General features: G+C 36.6%; 2 protein-coding genes across 2 annotated transcripts; one reads left to right on the top strand and one right to left on the bottom strand.

The window, feature by feature from the left end:
* The first annotated feature begins 235 nt into the window (after positions 1-235).
* On the top strand, positions 236-7,479 carry LOC109097591 (peptidylprolyl isomerase domain and WD repeat-containing protein 1-like). The gene is made up of 11 exons (XM_042732215.1): positions 236-406; positions 602-704; positions 1,201-1,304; positions 1,487-1,607; positions 2,102-2,549; positions 2,662-2,852; positions 3,856-4,045; positions 4,853-5,034; positions 5,119-5,200; positions 5,291-5,473; positions 6,569-7,479. The coding sequence occupies exons 1-11, from the start codon at positions 280-282 to the stop codon at positions 6,710-6,712; spliced, it is 1,875 nt and encodes a 624-aa protein (XP_042588149.1). The 5' UTR covers positions 236-279; the 3' UTR covers positions 6,713-7,479.
* Positions 7,480-9,167: 1,688 nt separating this feature from the next.
* Positions 9,168-15,777, bottom strand: trim23 (tripartite motif containing 23). The gene is made up of 11 exons (XM_042732214.1): positions 15,567-15,777; positions 14,629-14,791; positions 14,408-14,529; positions 13,397-13,675; positions 12,213-12,395; positions 11,916-12,131; positions 11,695-11,829; positions 11,221-11,350; positions 11,025-11,135; positions 10,806-10,930; positions 9,168-9,945 (listed from the first exon to the last, which is right to left on the bottom strand). Exons 1-11 carry the CDS (start codon positions 15,660-15,662, stop codon positions 9,766-9,768), a joined length of 1,740 nt encoding a protein of 579 aa, XP_042588148.1. The 5' UTR covers positions 15,663-15,777; the 3' UTR covers positions 9,168-9,765.
* Between the last annotated feature and the right edge of the window lie 4,268 nt (positions 15,778-20,045).

The raw sequence follows: 20,045 nt of genomic DNA, 5'->3' as shown, positions 1-20,045 counted from the left end.
GGAACAACATACATATACCACTCAACAAATTAACAGAGTTAAATATAACAGGATTACCAAAGCACTTTCTGTTGTACAGTATGACAAGAATTTATCATTACAACTGTAAATGCAGAAAATAATGTTAGATGTGGCGTTTCGAGGAGAATGCTCTTTATTTAGATCGAGTGCCTGCTAACTGAAGTTCATCTCCCATCCTGTAGTCGGCGGTGTGTGGAAGGAGAGCCGTTGGTTACCTTAAAACCACCAGCGAAGAAGAAATATGAACTTTATTTGAACATGGCGACCGACGTGAGCCGTGATGGTTCTGAAAATAAACGCAAACTAGATGAAGATGAGGATGAAGACGAAGGCGGATGGGTCGGGCCGCTGCCTAATGAGGCCACACAAACAAAAAAGAAGAAAGGTGACGTTACGTTAACTTGATTTATGCTTCAAAAACCCGGAAGAGTCTATGACTGTCTCTAAACCTAGTGAGCTGCCTAACTAGAGCTTTCGAGACACAGTTAGCCGTTTCTGTCAAATACTGCATGTCTTCTGTGTTCGTGGCAGTGTGCTGTTTGGTTCAGACTGAGATGTGTTTATTAATGTTCTGCTGCAGTTCTAGAGTTTGAGAGACTGTACCTGGACAATTTACCCTCGGCCTCCATGTATGAGAGAAGCTACATGCACAGGGATGTCATAACACACATTGTTTGCTCCAAGTAAGTTCCCTTCAGTTTGCCACCTCAGAATATTAATAATATATGAATACTGTTTTTATTGCATGCCTGGTCAGGCCAGTAGTTTTCGTTAACCCCACCATGAAAAAACCCTCTCTCAGTCTGTATACATATATAATTAGTAATGTTGTAATGCATTATATTATTATATCTTGAAATTCTATTGTAAGTCCGCTGGAGACTCCAAATCCAAAAATCATCGTCAGCCAGCTAGATAAATTTACCTGATTGACAAGTTTAAAATATAAAATATAACAGAAAAATAAATGCATGTATTTGCAAACATATAAATATTAATATATATTATATATACTTCTTCAATTTAAACATGTATGCATGTGTATTTATATACAGTACATATGCATACATTATGTATACACAAACTTTTATTTTGAAAGCGATTAATCGATTTTACAGCCCTAAGACGAGTGCATTTGTTTGACTTGATTGTGATTTTAATTTCTTTTTACCATCCCAGAACTGATTTTATCATAACAGCGAGTCAAGATGGGCATGTGAAATTCTGGAAGAAGAAAGAGGATGAAGGAGTGGAGTTTGTCAAGCACTTCCGCAGCCATTTGGGTAGGTGTCCTGTTTTTACATCTGGTGAGCAACCGTCTAGAAGAAGAGAGCAACACCACACCAACCGCTTCTCAGCAACCTACAACAAGACTAGCACTGTGGTAGTGGCTTTTTCTGTCAGAAAATATAAAAAAAAAATATTATTTGTACATAATTTGTCTGTGTTTGTTTGTGGCATGCAGGAGTGATGGAGTGTATCTCGGTCAGTGCGGAGGGAGCTCTTTTCTGCTCTGTGGGTGATGACAAGGCCATGAAAGTGTTTGATGTTGTTAACTTCGACATGATCAACATGCTCAAACTCGGGTAAAACCTTGCTCTGCTCTGTGTACATTTGCTCGGTTTTTTTTTTTTTTTTTTCATCCATGTTTTGCTTTATTTTAACCCTGTGATATTCCTAATTTTTAAATTAAATTAATGTAACCTTATTTATTTTTAAAATAAAATATATTCTTTAATATTCTGTATTAAATATTTCATGATCATAGACCATATAATATGATATAAAATAATCAAAATATTTAAGAAAAAATATTGGGCAGTTTGTTGTCACCTGGTGGGAGAATTTTTTTTTTTTTTTTTTTTTTTTTGTACGTGTGACTTTTTTTTTAAGACCATTCCGCTTTCAACAATCATCAGTTTAAAATTACCTGTGTGTGTGTGTTTGTATAGCAATGCCACAAAAGTCACAAAGATTTTTTTACTATTCTTATAACGTAAAACAAATTCAAAACATAATTTTTTTCAGTTTAAAGTGGCCAGAGACCATCTGAGGATTAAGCAAGTTTCTTTTTCCCCAGTTTTCATCCAGGCCAGTGCGAGTGGATCTATAATCCGGGAGACGCCATCTCCACCGTAGCCTGTTCGGAGAAATCGACTGGGAAGATTTTTGTATACGACGGACGGGGAAGTAATGAGCCCCTGCACACGTTTGAAAAGATGCACACCACGCCACTGTCTCAGATCCGCCTGAATCCGAGGTATCGCGTCATAGTGTCGGCTGATAAAGCGGGAATGTTGGAGTACTGGACGGGGCTCCCGAGCGAATTCAGATTTCCACGGCAGGTGGAGTGGCAGTTCAAGACCGACACGGACTTGTATGAGTTTGCCAAATGCAGAACGTATCCCACCAGCCTGGCGTTCTCCCAAGACGGCAAGAAAATGGCCACCATCGCCACCGACCGCAAAGTCAGGATTTTCCGCTTCCTCACTGGGAAGCTGAAAATGGTCAAATACAAATCCTTAACGGTAAGTCAGGGACTTATAATTTTAATAACTAAAAAATAACATATTCCAAAAACACTCAAATGCACATTTTAACAAATCAACAGAATATTAGTCTCTGTGCACTCGATGGCAGATGTTCACGGAGCTCCAGCAGATGAGGCAGCAGCTGCCTGATATGGAGTTCGGCCGCAGGATGGCGGTGGAGCGAGAGCTGGAGAAGGTGGACGGCATCCGCCTGACCAACATCATCTTCGATGAGACCGGACACTTTGTGCTTTACGGCACCATGCTGGGCATTAAAGTCATAAACGTGGAGACTAACAGGTGAGAATACACATCACACAGTAATCACACCTCTTCTGTGATGAAGATGTTTGTCATTCCGAAATAAAAATTTGTAGGGAGCATAAAGTGAAATCTGTCAAGGTGACACAACTCTTCAAATATCTTCATAAAGAAAATCCTCATTTAAAAGAATAATGTTTCACACAAGAAGCTTAGTTTGTTTGGCATCACTATTATTATTATTCCTTATAAAACATCATAAAACCAATAGTTCCGGTGCTTGATTCTGATTGGTTGAGCTGCGTTCAAAGCTGTTGTAGATTATTCTATAAACATACACCTTTGTTTACTTCTGTGTGTTGCTCGGCAACCACTTTGTTGGAACCACAAATGTTTCTGAGGAACTACATTGTTTGGTGAAAGAATACTGTTTTTATTTATATCATTACACTTTATTTGCTCTGTTTTATTCTGTGAAACCTAACTACGTATATGGAACAACCGTTTTATAAAAGCAATAAGCCCCAAGAAGCCGTGGTTTACAGTGAATTTATAACAGTTAAAGGAGCTTCGCGTCATGCCTAACAACGCCCCTTAGCTGTTATAATTCACTGTAAACCACGGCTTCTTGGGGCTTATTGCTTTATTTTAATATGATTATTAATATGTCAAATTAAATATCATATTGAGGACCTCTGCCTACACTCATGATTGTCAATAGGGCTAATCTCTTAAAATATCAGATGTTTTGACTAACATGCCAAAATCAGTTCATGTTGTAAATTATGTTATACAGCTTCTCAGAAACAATATTTGAATACATATATTTTTTTTCCTTAATAGTTGCATGTTAACTGTTCTTCGTGGAACCACAGATTGTAAATAAAGAACCTTTATTTTTAAGAGTTAATGTGTAAGGGAAATGTTACTACTTTATAGTCTATGGTTACTCCACATGAGTCATTGCATTGAATGTTTTCAGCCGTTCTGAACGTGCCTCTTTTTGTTTTTACTGTGTGTCTGAACTGTTTTTGCTGTAAAGGTGTGTGCGGATCCTGGGCAAACAAGAGAACATCCGTGTGGTGCAGCTGAGTCTGTTTCAAGGAGTAGCGAAGGCCATGCAGGCCGCTCCCACCATCGAGATGAAGGCCTCTGACAACCCAGCGCTGCAGAGCTCTGATCCAGACCCCACCATCTTCTGCACCGCCTTCAAGAAGAACCGCTTCTACATGGTGCGCTTCCAGACACCCGCAGCGTTTCCAGTGCTAACTTGAAACCTTGATTTTAATATTTTTTTTTCTGTTAATATCCAGAAGATTCTGACACACTTTAGACTCTAGAACGATGATAATGTTCTGTTGATTATAAGTGGGAGCTGTATTTATGTTAAAATTATTGAAAAATCATTTTGAAAGTGAATTTTTTTAAAGGAGCAGATCACCCCAAAAAAAGCGATTTGCTAAAAACTTACTCTGCTTCAGGCCATCAAAGATGTAGATGCGTTTATTTCTTCATGGGAACAGATTTGAGGAAATGTAGCATTACAACATTTGCTCACCAGTGGATGCTCTGCAGTGAATGGGTGCCGTCAGAATGAGAGTCCAAACAGCACAATAATTCACATTTGTAAGAAACAAATCCATAATTTAAGTTGTTTTAAACCATCATTGCTAAAATTTGAACCCATAATAAACCAAAAAAAAAAAACGTCCATCACCATATCATAATATAAATGGTGCTTGATGTGTGCCAAGCAACAGTTTAATAAAATCACAGATTTCCAAAAAAAAAAAAGCTAATCAATTCACAAGACACTAATTATTTGTACTCTCATTCATAATTGTAGTGTTCACATCAGTGTTTTGGACTCTCATTCTGACGGCACCCATTCACTGCAGAGGATCCATTGCTGATCAAGTGATGCAATGCTACATTTCTTCAAATCTCTTCAGATGAAGAAACAAACGCATTTACTTTAACTTTACAGTTATTGTTTTTGCTGTGAATGGGCTTTTATAATATATGTTTATTTTGAACAGTTCACAAAGAGAGAGCCAGAGGACACCAAGAGTGCTGATTCTGACCGTGACATCTTTAATGAGAAGCCGTCTAAAGAGGAAGTGATGGCAGCCACACAAGCAGAAGGGCCGAAAAGAGTGTCAGACAGCGCCATCATTCACACCACAATGGGCGACATCCATATCAAGCTCTTTCCTGTGGAGTGTGTTTTGTTTTATCGTTTAATAGCAGTTTGGCCTGAGAAGACAGTGTGCTTGTTTATTAATTTATTAATTTATTTTTTTAGATGCCCCAAAACTGTGGAGAACTTCTGCGTCCACAGTAGGAACGGTTATTACAACAGCCACATATTTCATCGTGTCATCAAGGTATGAGCTCCTGCCGAGCGTTTAGACGTGTGCCTCCGGATTGGTGGATGTTTGTGGATGTGAGCTGAACAGGTGATGTCTCGTGTGTAGGGCTTCATGATCCAGACCGGAGACCCCACGGGCACAGGGATGGGTGGAGAGAGCATCTGGGGGGGAGAGTTTGAGGACGAGTTTCATGCCACACTGAGACACGACAGACCCTACACCCTCAGCATGGCCAACGCAGGCCCAGGAACCAACGGATCGCAGTTTTTCATCACCGTCGTCCCAACTGTAAGTCGTCCAGACTGCTTTGTTTTTGTGGTTATGGTCAGTATGATTTTTTTATTTTATTTTATGTTTTTGAAAGGTCTCTTATCACCAAGGTTGAAATCGGTGTTGAAAATAGTTAAAACTTGTTTTTTTTTTCAGGATTTTTTATTTTAATAGAAAGTCTTTTGATCAATTTAATGCTTCCCTGCTTTAAATTTCTTTAATAAATAAATCAAAATCTTACTGACCCCAAACTTTTGAATTGTACATGTATTATTATATATTTTAGGTCATTCCTTTTTTGTTTCGTTAATAGGGATTGATATCAATGCACATTTCCTGAGTGATTTTAATTAAATCATTTGGGGGTGTTTCAGCTACAGTGTCCATTTTGCTTATGAAAAATTCATATTAACTCTTTTAACTATTAACTATTGCTGTAAATTCATAGAGAACAAAATTTTGAAACTATATATTCTTTCTATATACAGTATTTAACACACAAGATACTAATACTAAAGAATAACATGTTAACTGTTGTAACAATGTCTAAAATTATTACAGAATTACACTCAAGAGAAATGTATCATATACTTCAATGCTTATATCCACTTTTTAACGTATTCTATTAAAATATTCCATTGAGTAATGTTAATTGGAGTTGATTCAGTAACCGCTGTGACAGTTATGTTAATTTATTGAAGGATCTATCGTACTGATTCAGATGAGCTCATGAATCTTTTTGATTGATTCGGTAGAGTTTCTGGAATCATACACTGAATATGCAGTATTTTTTCACTTAAAACATGTAAATCAGACTATACTGCTCATGCTCTATGTATTGTGTGACCTGTGATGACTTTTGCTTATTGGGCTCTAGTTTCAGCAGAAGAGGCAGGAAACACCAAGTCAATAATAAAAATTGCCCTGATTACACAATTAGGTCGTTCTGTTAATGTGTAGTCATTAAAGAAATGTCACACCATTGTCACTTTGTGAATGTTTTGTAGTTACCATGAATCTGGGAAAATTACCAAGTTATTCACTTTGAGCTGACATCAGCGGTTGAGCAGAGTTAATTCAATTAACTTTTTATCTAATTTTCTCTCCAATTAGCCCTGGCTGGACAACAAGCACACAGTCTTTGGGAGGACCACTAAAGGTATGGAGGTGGTCCAGAGGATCTCCAACCTGAAAGTCAACCCCAAAACCGACAAACCGTATGAAGACATCAGCATCATAAACATCACCGTCAAATAGATGTGCCGTCTGAGCTGTTCACTTCTGATTTTGTAAAATAAAGCATATTTTTTGTTGTTTTTTTTAAATACTGAGTTTCATTATTGATGCTTCATTCAAAGTGTGTTTTCAGCATTGTTTTTAATAGCTTAACATTATGAATGGTTATACAAAAAGCCATCATCAATTCAACAACAAACGTGGATGTGCACTGTGCTTCTTGAGAAGCTTCCAAAACTCACATTAACAACAAAGCCTTTCGCAACATGAGATCCTCCTGCGATAGGGGACAAGGAAAGGCTTCACACATGCGTTTCACTTAAGTACAGTTAGTCAACATTACATAGCAATGAGGATCAATGTTTCAAACCAAAGGATGGTTCCTAAATCCAACTAATGCAGATAATCTGTCAAATAATGGAGCGTTTACATACAGCCACATCTGTGTTCTAGCTGAAGTTACACCGATGAACCAATATTCATATAATGTAACGGTGTTTGCTTTAGTTAAGATGCTAAGAAACACTTGCTCTAATAAATGAGATAGCCAGATATTAATAAGCAGTGGACCATTGAACTGGGAGCGAGTTTATACATTTTATGACAACTACAATCCTCCTTTAAAATATAAATATCAGTAACATTATTATTTGCCACAGACACATCCATCTCTCCATACAAGGTGAAAATACACCTACAACCATGCACCAGTCTTAAGACCACAATGTACATTTCAATAAATATTTATAGGCTCATTTAAAGCCAAAAATTCACAACAGCCATAAAAATGGTATGCCTTTGGGTGTATCTCACAAAAATGCATGTGGGTCACATTTTCCCCCCAAAATAATTGTAATTTTGCATAACTGAAAAGAGAGGGAAAAAAAACTATGCTGCTTATTTTTCTTACATTATAAATTGTTAGCTTCGTCATTTTCATAACAATTAAGCACATTATACTCAATACAATTGTGTTGAAATTCTTATTCCCAGTTATAATTTTCATTACTGTACTGATTTATTTTAATACAAATCCATAAAGGCAATACTACCATGTGTAGCATTTCACATAAATGAGATTTTTTTTTTTTTACATTACAGTAATTAGAATATGAGGGTAAAATGTGCTTGATTGTAATGAAAATTCTTAACGCTCCTAAAACTTTTTTTTTTTTTTTATATATATATATATTAATGGAAAGCATGACCTATTCATGTTATTGTCAGGTTTTGTGAAATTCACCCCATTACTTACATGTAACTTTTGAACAATGGCAATGAATTTGATCATAAGAATGTCCGGTAACACTTTAGAATAAGGTTCCATTAGTTAATGTTAGTTAACTACCTTAGTTAACATAAACTAAGCAAGAACAATCCTTCTACAGCATTTATTAATCTTAATGTTCATTCAACATTTACTAATGCATTATTCAAATCAAAAGTTGTGCTTGTTAACATTATATAATGCACTGTGAATTAGCATCAACTAACAATGAATACCTGTATTTTCATTAACTAACATTAACAAAGATTAAAAATGCAGTAATAAATGTATTGTTCATTGTTTGTTAATGTTAATTAATACATTAACTAACATTAACTAATGGAACCTTATTCTAAAGTGTTACCGAATGTCCTTTCTTACTATTTCAGTAGCTAATCTGACACATTAACAGGCACTTCACATTGCAGAAACCATGAATCTGGTGATTAATGCCTAGTTTTCTCCTTACCTAAGGGGCCTTGCCTATGATTAAAACATTAATATATCTATTTAAACCTTGTGCTGTTTGCACACAACACTATTGGGATTTCATGAGGGTGTCTGTACAGAAATGACCAGTATATTTTGCTAAAGCACATCTACTATACATGTGCAAAATAGCTCTAGGCATTAGTTACTGTTACACAAATGACCAAAATTAGTAAAGTGACCATGAAAAGATGAGTATCATAAACTACATGTTAAGGAATAGTTCAGCCAAAAGTGAAAAAAATAAAATAAAATGCTGAAAATGTACTCAATATGGAGATTAGTTTGTTTCTTAACAGATTTGGAGAAATGTAGCATTACATCACTTGTTCACCAGTTGATCCTCTGCAGTGAATGGGTGCCGTCAGAATGAGAGTTTAAAAAGCTGATAAAAACATCACAATAATCCACACCACTCCAGTCCATCAATTAACATTTTGTGAAGCGAAAATCTGTTTGCAAAAAATTAATTCATCAAGACAAGCTAAAATACGAGTCCATGTTTCCTCCAGTGAAAACTGAGGCCTTGTCTGAATCAGGAGAGAAATATGCACAGATCAAAAACTATTACAAGCCATAACAGCTCTAAACAAATATGTCAGTGGATTTTGATTACAGACACACAGCTTTTTGATTCACAAGACTTTAAAATTGATGAAGTGGTGTGGATTATTGTGATGTTTTTATCAGCTGTTTAGATTCATTCTGACGGCACCCATTCACTGCAGAGGATCCACTGGTGGGCAACTGATGTAATGCTACATTTCTGTAAGTCTGCTTCCATGAAGAAACAAACTCATCTACATCTTGGATGGCTTAAGAGTGAGTACATTTTCAGCAAATTTGACTCTTGTGATAAAGTTTAGTTCGTAATGTCCATCAACTTGTTTTTAAAGGAATAGTCCAGGTTAAATACACATTAATGAACAGCATCTGCAAATGGTTTTGATTACACTCTCTGTGATATGGACCCAAGCAGGGACTATCCAACAACAAAAAAAAAACAAAACATTTTTACAGTAAAGCATGTACAATGGAAGTCTACAGGGCAACCAAAGCAACTGCCACAGCTGAGTTGAAATGATGTTTGATGGTAACCGGCAGCATGCTGCCTTGTATTTAACTAGAAGTCCTTGCTTTAATCACTCCTATTTAAGCTCCACTTATGAACACCATTGAGCCACGAGCGCACACAGCAGCAAGTCTACTAATGTCTGATGGTATGACGTGGTACTGTGGGTAAACATGAGCAGGGTGACTGTGCAAATGGCATGGACCAGCTTGAGTTTTAAGTCTATTAAGTGTGGTTAAGCGTCCCTCAGGCCACATCCAGAACTCCTGCGGCCACCAGCTGGCGTGAGAGCCAGTCTAACCCCTCGTGTAGACCCATGCCACTGCGGGCGTCACAGCCCTGGATGTGCCAGCTGCGGCCACAGCACAGTTTGTGTAAGCTCAGGAGCTCCGTCATCTCCTCCACAGACACCGCACCGGGAACGTCCTACAGAGAGACAAATCTTGTTTATGAGTTTAAGACCAAGGATTTGATTCACAAAGAACACGGATATTGGCAAAATGCAATAATCTGACAAATACATAATATATACCACATGCATAATTATAAGGCATGTTGAATTTCTGATTATATTTTATTTCCAAGCACATTTTACCAATTCCAAACCACATCAATCTTAAGTACTATTGATTTTGCATTTTATAATTTATGAGTGATATATAATTGTCCATGAAGACTGGAAGTGAAAAACTCCTTGTATTCAGGTGTGCAGAATTATTATGCATGTTTTCTTTTACTGATAAAATGAGCCAAAAAAAGAGGTTTAACTCAGACTGAGATGTCAAAAATGATTAAATTCCCATGAGAAATATTAAAAACTAATGCAATAAAGAAATTGCAAAGTTGAGACTTGACCATTGCTTACTGGGTCAGTGAGGTCAGAAAAAACAGGTGGAGAAGAAAAGACATGTTAACTGCAAAAGACTTAAGAATTAATGTGGAGTATTAGGTGTGAAACCATCAAGAACCATTTAGTCTCCAGCACCACCATTTTCCAGAACTGTAACCTTCCTGGAGTCTCCAGAAGAGCAAGGTGTGAGGTTCACAGAGACTTTGCTTGGGTAAAAAAATCCTCACTCAATAAGAATAACATGCTGAAGTATTGTGAAATACATTAAGACTAATACTTTATAGGCTTTATGGACAGATAAGTTGTGAGTGACTCTTGAAGGACCAGCATCTTTTTCCATACATACGCATATAAGGCACATTAATGAGATGCGTTTGTACGAATGTCCGTCCACTCAGAATTTCTAATTAAAATAAACATTTGTCAAATCTCTCACCTGTTTGTTGGCGAAGATGAGCAGCAGAGCATCTCTGAGCTCCTTCTCTGTCAGCAGTTTGGCCAGTTCACTGTGAGACTCCATCAGCCGGTCTCTGTGACAGCTGTCAATCACAAACACCACCGCTGGGAGAAAACAGAAGACCAGTTTCAGTCATATTCACTTATGCAAGTAATGTGACTGTGTGAGTTCCAACACCACAGTAAAGTGAACTGTTACCTTGTGTGTTCAGATAGTAGTGTTTCCACAGGGGACGGAGCTTGTGTTTGCCACCAACATCCCAAATGGTGAATTTCAGGTTTTTGTACTCAACAGTTTCTACATTAAAACCTAAAACAGAAAGAAAACCTCTGATCATCTATAAAAAGAGGCATGTTTGGATTTGCGTACATGTATTGCAGTTTCATGTAGATACCTATGGTGGGTATGGGCTGCATAAACTCATCTTGCTTCAGTTTGAAGAGAATGGTAGTTTTGCCAGCTCCATCTAAACCCAAAGTCACAACCCGGATCTCCATTTTTGGACCAATGTGCACACGGTTGTCCTGGGGAAAAGATGGACTCGTCAGTTTAATTGGGATTACCATACGTCCTCTTTTTTTTTTTTTTTTCCAGAATGGGATTCCTAAATTGCCTTAAAAGGCTTTGTTTTTCTATTGGTATGCATTTGTCAAACTACTTTTCAGTTATTACCTTCAGCAAGTATGAAAATAATAGGAAAACAAACCGAAAAAAAAACATTAATCAAATTAAAAATAGAAATACAATAACAATAAGAAAAAACAAAAAGAAAAGAAAAATACTTATTTTTTTTAATCATGAACTACTGCATCACACAACATTTTACAAGCTGAACTAACCTTTCTATGACACAAAAAGGTCAAATTACCTTAGTGAAAGTAACAGGGATGCCTGCATCCAGCTGAATGTGGTCGGCCAGCTCTGTAAACTGCTGCTGCTGTTTCTGCAGTGTTTCTAGTAGTCGGTTGATCTCCTGTTTCGCCAAAACCACCCTGCAATCATCCTAGTGGAAAAACACAACCACAAAGCAACTCAAATGCCTGAAGTGCTTATGATCCCACTGACTGTGTCAGGTGATCGAGTCTGTACCTGCTGCAGTGTTTTCTCGCAGTGCAGACAGGCAGTGGACACCTGGGACAGCAGTATGGTCATGTCCTCCTGCTGCTGTCGAAGCCAGATCAGCCTCTCTCGGACGTGTGCGTCCACCACGCTCAGAGCCATCTCCTCCTGACGGCACAGCGTCTCGTGCAGATCCGCAAAATAGGCACGCACGCAAGACCGGGCGCTTTCAGCTGCTCCTGGTACCTGAGTGGAAACCAAGGAAGAGTTCAGTGGAAGCTTATTTAGATTGCAAATGCACTATGAACACCCAAAATACACTCATACATGTTCAGTGTGAGCCATGCCCATGCTGTCCTCCACGATCTGCTCTCCTCCTTCAATCTGCTGCACGATGCCCACTAGTTTCCTGGAGTACTCCGACACTTCCTCTGTGAATGTACGGATGCAGTGTGCCATATCCAGGATGGATGCTCGGATCTGGTTGGCTTCAGCCTCTAGTACAGTGTGCTGGTGAAATATTTTCATGAAAAAAGAATGAAAATGTGAATCGGGCTGGGTACAAAATATCCTATTTGCAATAAAACAGAAATATGTGAATGTTTGATTGAATTGTTTGATTAGCAGTAAACAGATCTGATTCTCCAATGATTAACTGGCATTGTATTTGATTTGTTTTTATGTTGTGTGTGTGTATAGTCATATATATACACACACACATATAACACCTGCAATATATAATACATATATATACATACACACATATATACACATATATGTATACAATAACTTACAACATAAAAATTAAATATATAAATTTGTACAATAATATATATACATTTTAATTTTAGTTTAAGTTTAGGCTTTTGTTGTGTTTGATTATAAATTATATTTATTTTATCAACCATTATTTCAATTTTAGTTTAAGTTTAGGCTTTTGTTGTGTTTGATTATAAATTATATTTATTTATCAACCATTATTTCAGTTTTTTATATTATAACACATATAAAAATAAAAAAAAAAAAAAAAAATACCAAAACCCCAAAAAAAATATCAAAAATATTTATATATATATCTATAAAAATTTATTATTTTTATTTCAAGTAAAACAAAAAATATTTGATCATAAGGTTTATTATAAGTAAAATGTTTTATGCTTTTAGTTTAACAATAATAATCCTACTATTTTATGTTATTATGTTAATACTATGTTTTTGCACCAGAAACAACATCAATGCAAATGATTATTTAAGCCATATTTCAGGATATTTCTTAAATATTTCAACACATTCAAAAAAAAACTAAAAAAAACACATAAAAAAAAAAACCACATTTACACACCCCAAAAATAAAAAAAAAATCAAAAAATACAACAAAAAAAATCAATAAATTAAAAAAAATAAATAAAAAGTGTGTATGAGAAGTAAACTGAATCAAGAAATTCAAGTCAATATTCGAAGCCTAAAGACTAACAAGTGGTTTTGAATTATGCTGCATTGAAGTTCTGCACCTTATGTCCTTGGTGCTTCCCGTACTCCTTGCACACGCAGCACATGAGCGGCCCCGGCTGGCAGCCGTCTTCAAGGCAGACAAACTCAATGGCGTGCACCTGGTGCTGTGGACAGAGCATCTTCTCATGGGGCTTGTCTGCCAGCGGCACACGCCGGTGTTTGGCCAGTGTCCGGGTGGAGTGTGTGAGCTGGGAGCACTCGGCACACAGGTGTGTGGCACAAACCGTGCAGTACATGGAAGCAGTGTGAGTCTCATCCTCATCACAGCGGATTATGCACTAATGGAGACGTGGCATAAAATAAAGCCCAATATGATCCAACCATGATACACAACCTAATTTAATGCGTTCATAAAAGTTACCATAACAATATATAGCACACCCAAATCAACTGTAGGTGTGCTATATCAAAATACAAAAAAAATCTAAAAAAAAAAAAATCCCATAAACAACACACAATTCAATCAACACAAATCACACTTACAAAAAATTTAGTCAAAAAACCCACCTCACAACCAGCTTACAAAAAAAACAAAAGCTCATCTGAAAAATGTTAATAATAAATCACTTTCTAATAGAAAGAAAAAAAATCTTCACATTTCATAAAATCAAGACTTAAAATTTTGTATCAAATTACCCCCATCAAGTGACATTAATTGATTTTACTCTCTTTCAAATGATGTGTTGTCAAATGTGCTCATACTTTTGCATGTTTAGTAACTTTGAGGAAGGTCCCTTGACCAAAACATTGCTCAATAAAATGAATCATGATGCAAACTTCACTACTGTGCAGGATATATATAGTTTATAAAGGGAGCCACAGCAATAAAACAATTATTGTATAATACAACTAAATGTAGTAATAAAACATCAAAAATTATAAAAAAATATATTATTAGTATTACTATTATTCTTATTAACAACATTATTATTTTTATCATTGTTACTATTATAAAGAACAAAAAATACCCATTTTATAGTTAAGAAAAAAAAAAAAAGTAGATCTCTAACCTCGCCCATTTCTCGAAGCACATCCTCAGACATGCCTGACTGATTGCTGGCCCCATTCTGCAGCCGTTCAAGCAGTTCTAGCAGAGCAAAGTTCTTCTTCAGACCCCACACACCCGAGTCCCCTGGAGTGTCAAATCAGATGGAGTGAGACTACGTACATAAATCCTAAATTTAGGATTATACTGTTAAAATAAAGAATAAATAGTACATGTTAAACTCACCCAGCTCCGTGGCCTGTCTGTCAAAGGGGCAGCGAACTGCCCTGCCGTGAAGAGGCAGACGGGTCAAGCAGTCGTGACACACCGTGTGTCCACACAGCAGCAGCCGCGGCACCTTGTCCCCTTGCAGTGAAAACACATCCTCGCAAACACCGCACTCCAACACCTTGAGAATAGCACAAACATATGTATAAAATGTTTTGCTTGAAAGGTGTGTGCTTGTGCAGTCTGTCTTTAAAATTACTCACATGGTTTGATTTTTGTTGTCGAATTAAATAATATTTACATATGTTTACATATGCCTTGCGTGTCTAAATGCTTTTTGGAATTAAACAAAATATTAATATTTTAAAAAATATTGAATAGACATTTAAGTAACGAAAATTTAAATTAACATATACAAATTAGCACTAATTAAACATCCAATTATCGTTTGGCATGAAGAGTGATATATATTTCAATAAACTACAATCAAATCCAGCCAATGTTATTATGCAGCAACATACATGTCTGTTAAACATGAACACGCATTGAGCACCACTTATTTATCCATAATTTCATAACAACAGCTTTACAGTTTCTCAGATAAGTCTAATTTGAGCCTAAATGTGCACCTTCGGTTTTTAGACACAGCCTTCAGTTCATCATTTAGCTAACCAGCTAATCAGTTAGTGCTATTGCTTTCAAAGCTGTACATTTATCAATACAACACAATATTTCATAACAAATTAATGTTTAAAGTGTCACGATGAGGTTATAAATGAGTGTATAGCAGTGTTTAACATAAAGAACGCAGTGACAGTTTTGAATGTTGCTATCATTAGCGTGCTAACACCCTGCAGCAGCTCACTGAACTCCGGCAGGACCAAAATAACACCCACCACCTGATTTTATGAGCTTAACCTCTAGTGTAGTGGTTATTTATGTAACATGAGTCATACCTTCACCGCATTAGCGGCTGTACCGCGGCTGTGTCTCACACACGCGTCCATCGCCGCTGCGCTCGTCTGTTTATTTACCCCGACAGCAGCGGCCATCCTCGGACTGAACCATCTGATGACACGTCGGTGTGAACCTCACACACTTAGGTTGGACACGCTTAAGCGGTCAAATAGCAAATGAAAAATATCAGAAGGATAAAATCTTCTGCTAACATTTTCCTCACACAAAGTTGTATCACGGGTATTTATTGTACGACTGAATGAACTTAAACCAATCGTTCTCATAGTTACCCCTATAATGACAGTGGATCAGTCCGTCAGCTGTTTCCGGTGTCTGTTGATGCCGTCCACAATCAAAACAAAACATTTTACAACCCATAACATTAAAACACATTCACTTGCTTTTTATCAATTTTCCATTGTTTTCTTTCATTTTCAAGTCTTTTTAAATATTTTTGGTTTTGGCCCCAATTTTATTAATGCAAGTCAAACGTTGTATTATTATAATGGAAATGCTTCAATCAAATTACAACATGGTACTGCCCATAGGTTTAAAACAGAGGCATCAATCAAGGCTGCCCTATTATATATATTTTTCTGCTTCCTATGCAATTATTAGCCATCCACTTTGAAAATAGTAATTTAAAGTAACAGATAACTGTAAAGCAGAACTCAGTTGTGAAGATTAGTTAGTGATAATTGACATTCTGAAATCCCCTGAGCTCGCACAACTGGACAACAGCTATGAACATGACAGTAAGTTGGCAGCTCTCGTTGCTGGACTGAGTGATGTTGTCAATATTGCTATAGAGAACTCAGAACTCACAGAGATGAAAGAGTTCAAGTTCATTTATTTATAAAGCACATGTAAAAACAGCCACAAGACTGACCAAAGTGCTGTACAGTAAAATCAAACCATAAATCAGAAAGAATACAACAAATTTAAAACCAAAGGAATGACAGATAATCAAGACCATAATACAATGTAATTAGAATGGGATATTAATAGGCCAGATCAAACAAGTGTGTTTTTAAAAGAGACTTAAAAATGGATAGGGAAGGTGCCACTCTAATCTCAAGCGGCAGATTGTTGCATAACTGAGGCCCAACCACAGAAATAGCTCGATCCCCTCTACGTTTTAGTCTGGACCGAGGAACTAAAAGGAGATTCTGATCACTGGATCTTAGACTTCTAGTGGGAGTATAAAAATGCAACAGCTCTGAGAGATAACTAGGGCTTGGTTATGTAAAGATTTATACACCACAAAGAGAACTTTAAAATCGATTCCAAATTGAATAGGCAGCCAATGGAGGGCCCACAGTATGGGGGTGATGTGCTCACATTTGCAACTATTTTGAAGAAATCTAGCAGCGGCATTTTGGACCAGTTGTAGGTGAGTAATAACTTACAAAAAATAAAAACAATATAATGACTTGCAGTAATCTAATCGTGAAGTAATAAAAGCATGGACAGCTATCTCTAACGTTGTAGCATTTAAAAGGAAGTAATTTTACAGATCATTGTTCATGCCTTCCTCGCGATGAAGGAGATAGAAACACACGTGTTTGTTTGTATTAGGGGTGCTCCGATCAGGATTTTTGAGGCCGATCGCCAATCACAGATAGCAGTATCTGGTGCTACGATCACTGATACTGATCTTTTTAAAGCCTTCTTTTTATCATATAAAATTATTTATAGTGTTACTCCAATCAGAAATTTTAGTCATTTATTCAGGGCCTGAATTTCATTTTTGAAAAGGAATTCCCTTCTTAGGTGACTCTGTGAGGGGGATTTTTTTAATTCGGAGTGTCTATTTACACCAACTCCGCTCACCAATGTGTGAATGGGATAGTGAACACTGAAAAAAGACGTTATCAAACACTATTTTCAGTGGCGTCGGTGGTAACGTTGTGTGCTTTTTAATGCGATCGACCCCAATTTCAAACCCACCTTTTGCCTAACTGTGTTTTTTCTCCTCACTCTCTTTTCAAATCTCATATCACATCGGAAAGGCATTTATTTTCAATAAAAATTAAGGAAATAATCAAAAAGTTTACAATAAAGTATTGGGTAGGGTTAGGGTAGATGTAGGGAGGGCTTTATTTATCCCAATAAGATGGCATCCATTTAATAATTTGAATTAAAATGATAATTTACACTCAATACATTATTATTGCGTACTGTTTTATAATGTACTAAAATACTGACTATCAGCAAAATGCTACTATTTGTAATAATATATAAATAGCAGAAAATATTGCTGATTTAACACAGTGTAAATAGAACCTATAGCTATTTGCACTTAGTGTAAATAGTAGCCTATCTATCGCTAAGAAAATATGCTTTTTTACAGTTGTGCAATTGTTGCACAATATAGCCTACACACAGTGCAAGCCTGATTTTGTGAGCTGTATGTAAGGCTCCTTTTACACCAGGTTTACACATACTCCGTTTGCAATGTGCAAGCAGTCCATGTGTGGTACGTAAGCAGTGCAGAAGCAGCAGGTGCACATTGCGCTTCTACAAAATAGCACCACCTATCTCTGTCTACCAAAAACAAAAAAAACATCCATCAATTATTTTGATTTCAAATCCAAACATTGTTACTGAAAATGCTTTTTCAGCACTGTGATTTTTTTTTACACAGTACAGTAATACAATCGTTCATAGACACGTTTAAACGCAATAAGCAATACATTATTCAGTGCTTTTTGCATTTGCATTAACTTCTAGATAAGTTGCTCAAGTGGCAAAACATTATACTTTTCTTATGTTATTACACACATTCTAAATAAAAACTTACCATTGACAGAAACAGTCAGCTCCGCCTTTTCTTTTGCATTTAAATCTTTATTACATGTAATATTGCAGTTCATAAAGATCTTCAAATATATCTCCAGAACTTTGTTTTCCTACCTCCACGAGTGCCATCTATTATTGCCTTATCTAAAAGTGCTAATTTCCTCTGGCCAAAAATCCATAGCCTATGTATGTTGACTGTGAAACACAGTAGACTTTAATTATATGCATTTATGGTGTAATTACTACATTTTCTGTGTCAATCCATGTTCATATTTACAGCAAACAATGTGCTGTTACTTTAATTCAGCGAGTGCAGTGGAAACGATCTCTGTCTGCACTGCTGCAGACGCACCTCTACTGGAATGCACTGCCATGTGCAGTGTGGATGCTTTAACATGAGCGCAGAAATATACCCACCATATATGCACTGCAGACGGAGTAATGTGAACCTGGCATTCAGTAACTCCCCCAAAATCTTAACCCACCCGAATCAACACGACCACCCAATAGTAAAAAAACTAAGAGGAAAATAAAATAGGCATTATGTGTGCGTGCTGCGGGTGTGCATAAGCACTCAGTCTCCAGGAGAGCACGCGAGCGCCAAATGGTTTAAACACTAGCAAGAAATTAAAAGAAATGCTATTTATAAACGTTAGTGATGATGCAACACTGCCTCGATTGTGCAAGTGATAATTCCTGTGTCACCTATGCAGCTCACTTATAGTGCAGACGCGATTTGAATTGATTTAAAGCCATTTGTGCATTTTGAGAGAGAAAATCGAGAGCCTGCGCGGTGATTCACTCACGCAGTTTAAGAAATAATTTCTCACAGAAATAAGTTATTTAATAAAGAAATATGAACTGCACCTTTAGCATTATAATAATTATTTATAGTGTTTACTCCAATCAGAAATTTTAGTCATTTATTCAGGGCCTGAATTTCATTTTTGAAAAAGGAATTCCCTTCTTAGGTGACTCTCCTGTGGAGGGGGATTTTTTTAATTCGGAGTGTCTATTTACACCAACTCCGCTCACCAATGTGTGAATGGGATAGTGAACACTGAAAAAAGACGTTATCAAACACTATTTTCAGTGGCGTCGGTGGTAAGGTGTGTGCTTTTTAATGCTATCGACCCAAATTCAAACCCACCTTTTGCCAAACTGTTTTTTCTCCCTTTTCAAATCTCATATCACATCGGAAAGGCATTTATTTTCAATAAAAATTAAGGAAATAATCAAAAAGTTTACAATAAAGTATTGGGTAGGGTTAGGGTAGATGTAGGGAGGGCTTTATTTATCCCAAAAAGATGGCATCCATTTAATAATTTGAATTAAAATGATAATTTACACTCAATACATTATTATTGCGTACTGTTTTATAATGTACTAAAATACTGAGGTGCAGCTAATTGCTACTATTTGTAATAATATATAAATAGCAGAAAATATTGCTGATTTAACACAGTGTAAATAGAACCTATAGCTATTTGCACTTAGTGTAAATAGTAGCCTATCTATCGCTAAGAAAATATGCTTTTTTACAGTTGTGCAATTGTTGCACAATATAGCCTACACACAGTGCAAGCCTGATTTTGTGAGCTGTATGTGAGGCTCCTTTTACACCAGGTTTACACATACTCCGTTTGCAATGCGCAAGCAGTCCATGTGTGGTATGT

The sequence above is a fragment of the Cyprinus carpio genome, chromosome B10, assembly GCF_018340385.1.
Source record: "Cyprinus carpio isolate SPL01 chromosome B10, ASM1834038v1, whole genome shotgun sequence".
NCBI lineage: Eukaryota > Metazoa > Chordata > Actinopteri > Cypriniformes > Cyprinidae > Cyprinus > Cyprinus carpio.
This window is presented reverse-complemented; position numbering and strand designations above follow the sequence as displayed.

Coding starts and splice junctions, on each gene's coding strand:
- LOC109097591 (XM_042732215.1), top strand. CDS start 280: ATGGCGACCGACGTGAGCCGTGATGGTTCTGAAAATAAACGCAAACTA. Junction 407..601: donor ACAAACAAAAAAGAAGAAAG/GTGACGTTACGT, acceptor GTTCTGCTGCAG/TTCTAGAGTTTGAGAGACTG. Junction 705..1,200: donor ACACACATTGTTTGCTCCAA/GTAAGTTCCCTT, acceptor TTACCATCCCAG/AACTGATTTTATCATAACAG.
- trim23 (XM_042732214.1), bottom strand. CDS start 15,662: ATGGCCGCTGCTGTCGGGGTAAATAAACAGACGAGCGCAGCGGCGATG. Junction 13,676..14,407: donor TGCTTCGAGAAATGGGCGAG/GTTAGAGATCTA, acceptor CGTCTCCATTAG/TGCATAATCCGCTGTGATGA. Junction 12,132..12,212: donor GCATGGCTCACACTGAACAT/GTATGAGTGTAT, acceptor GTTTCCACTCAG/GTACCAGGAGCAGCTGAAAG.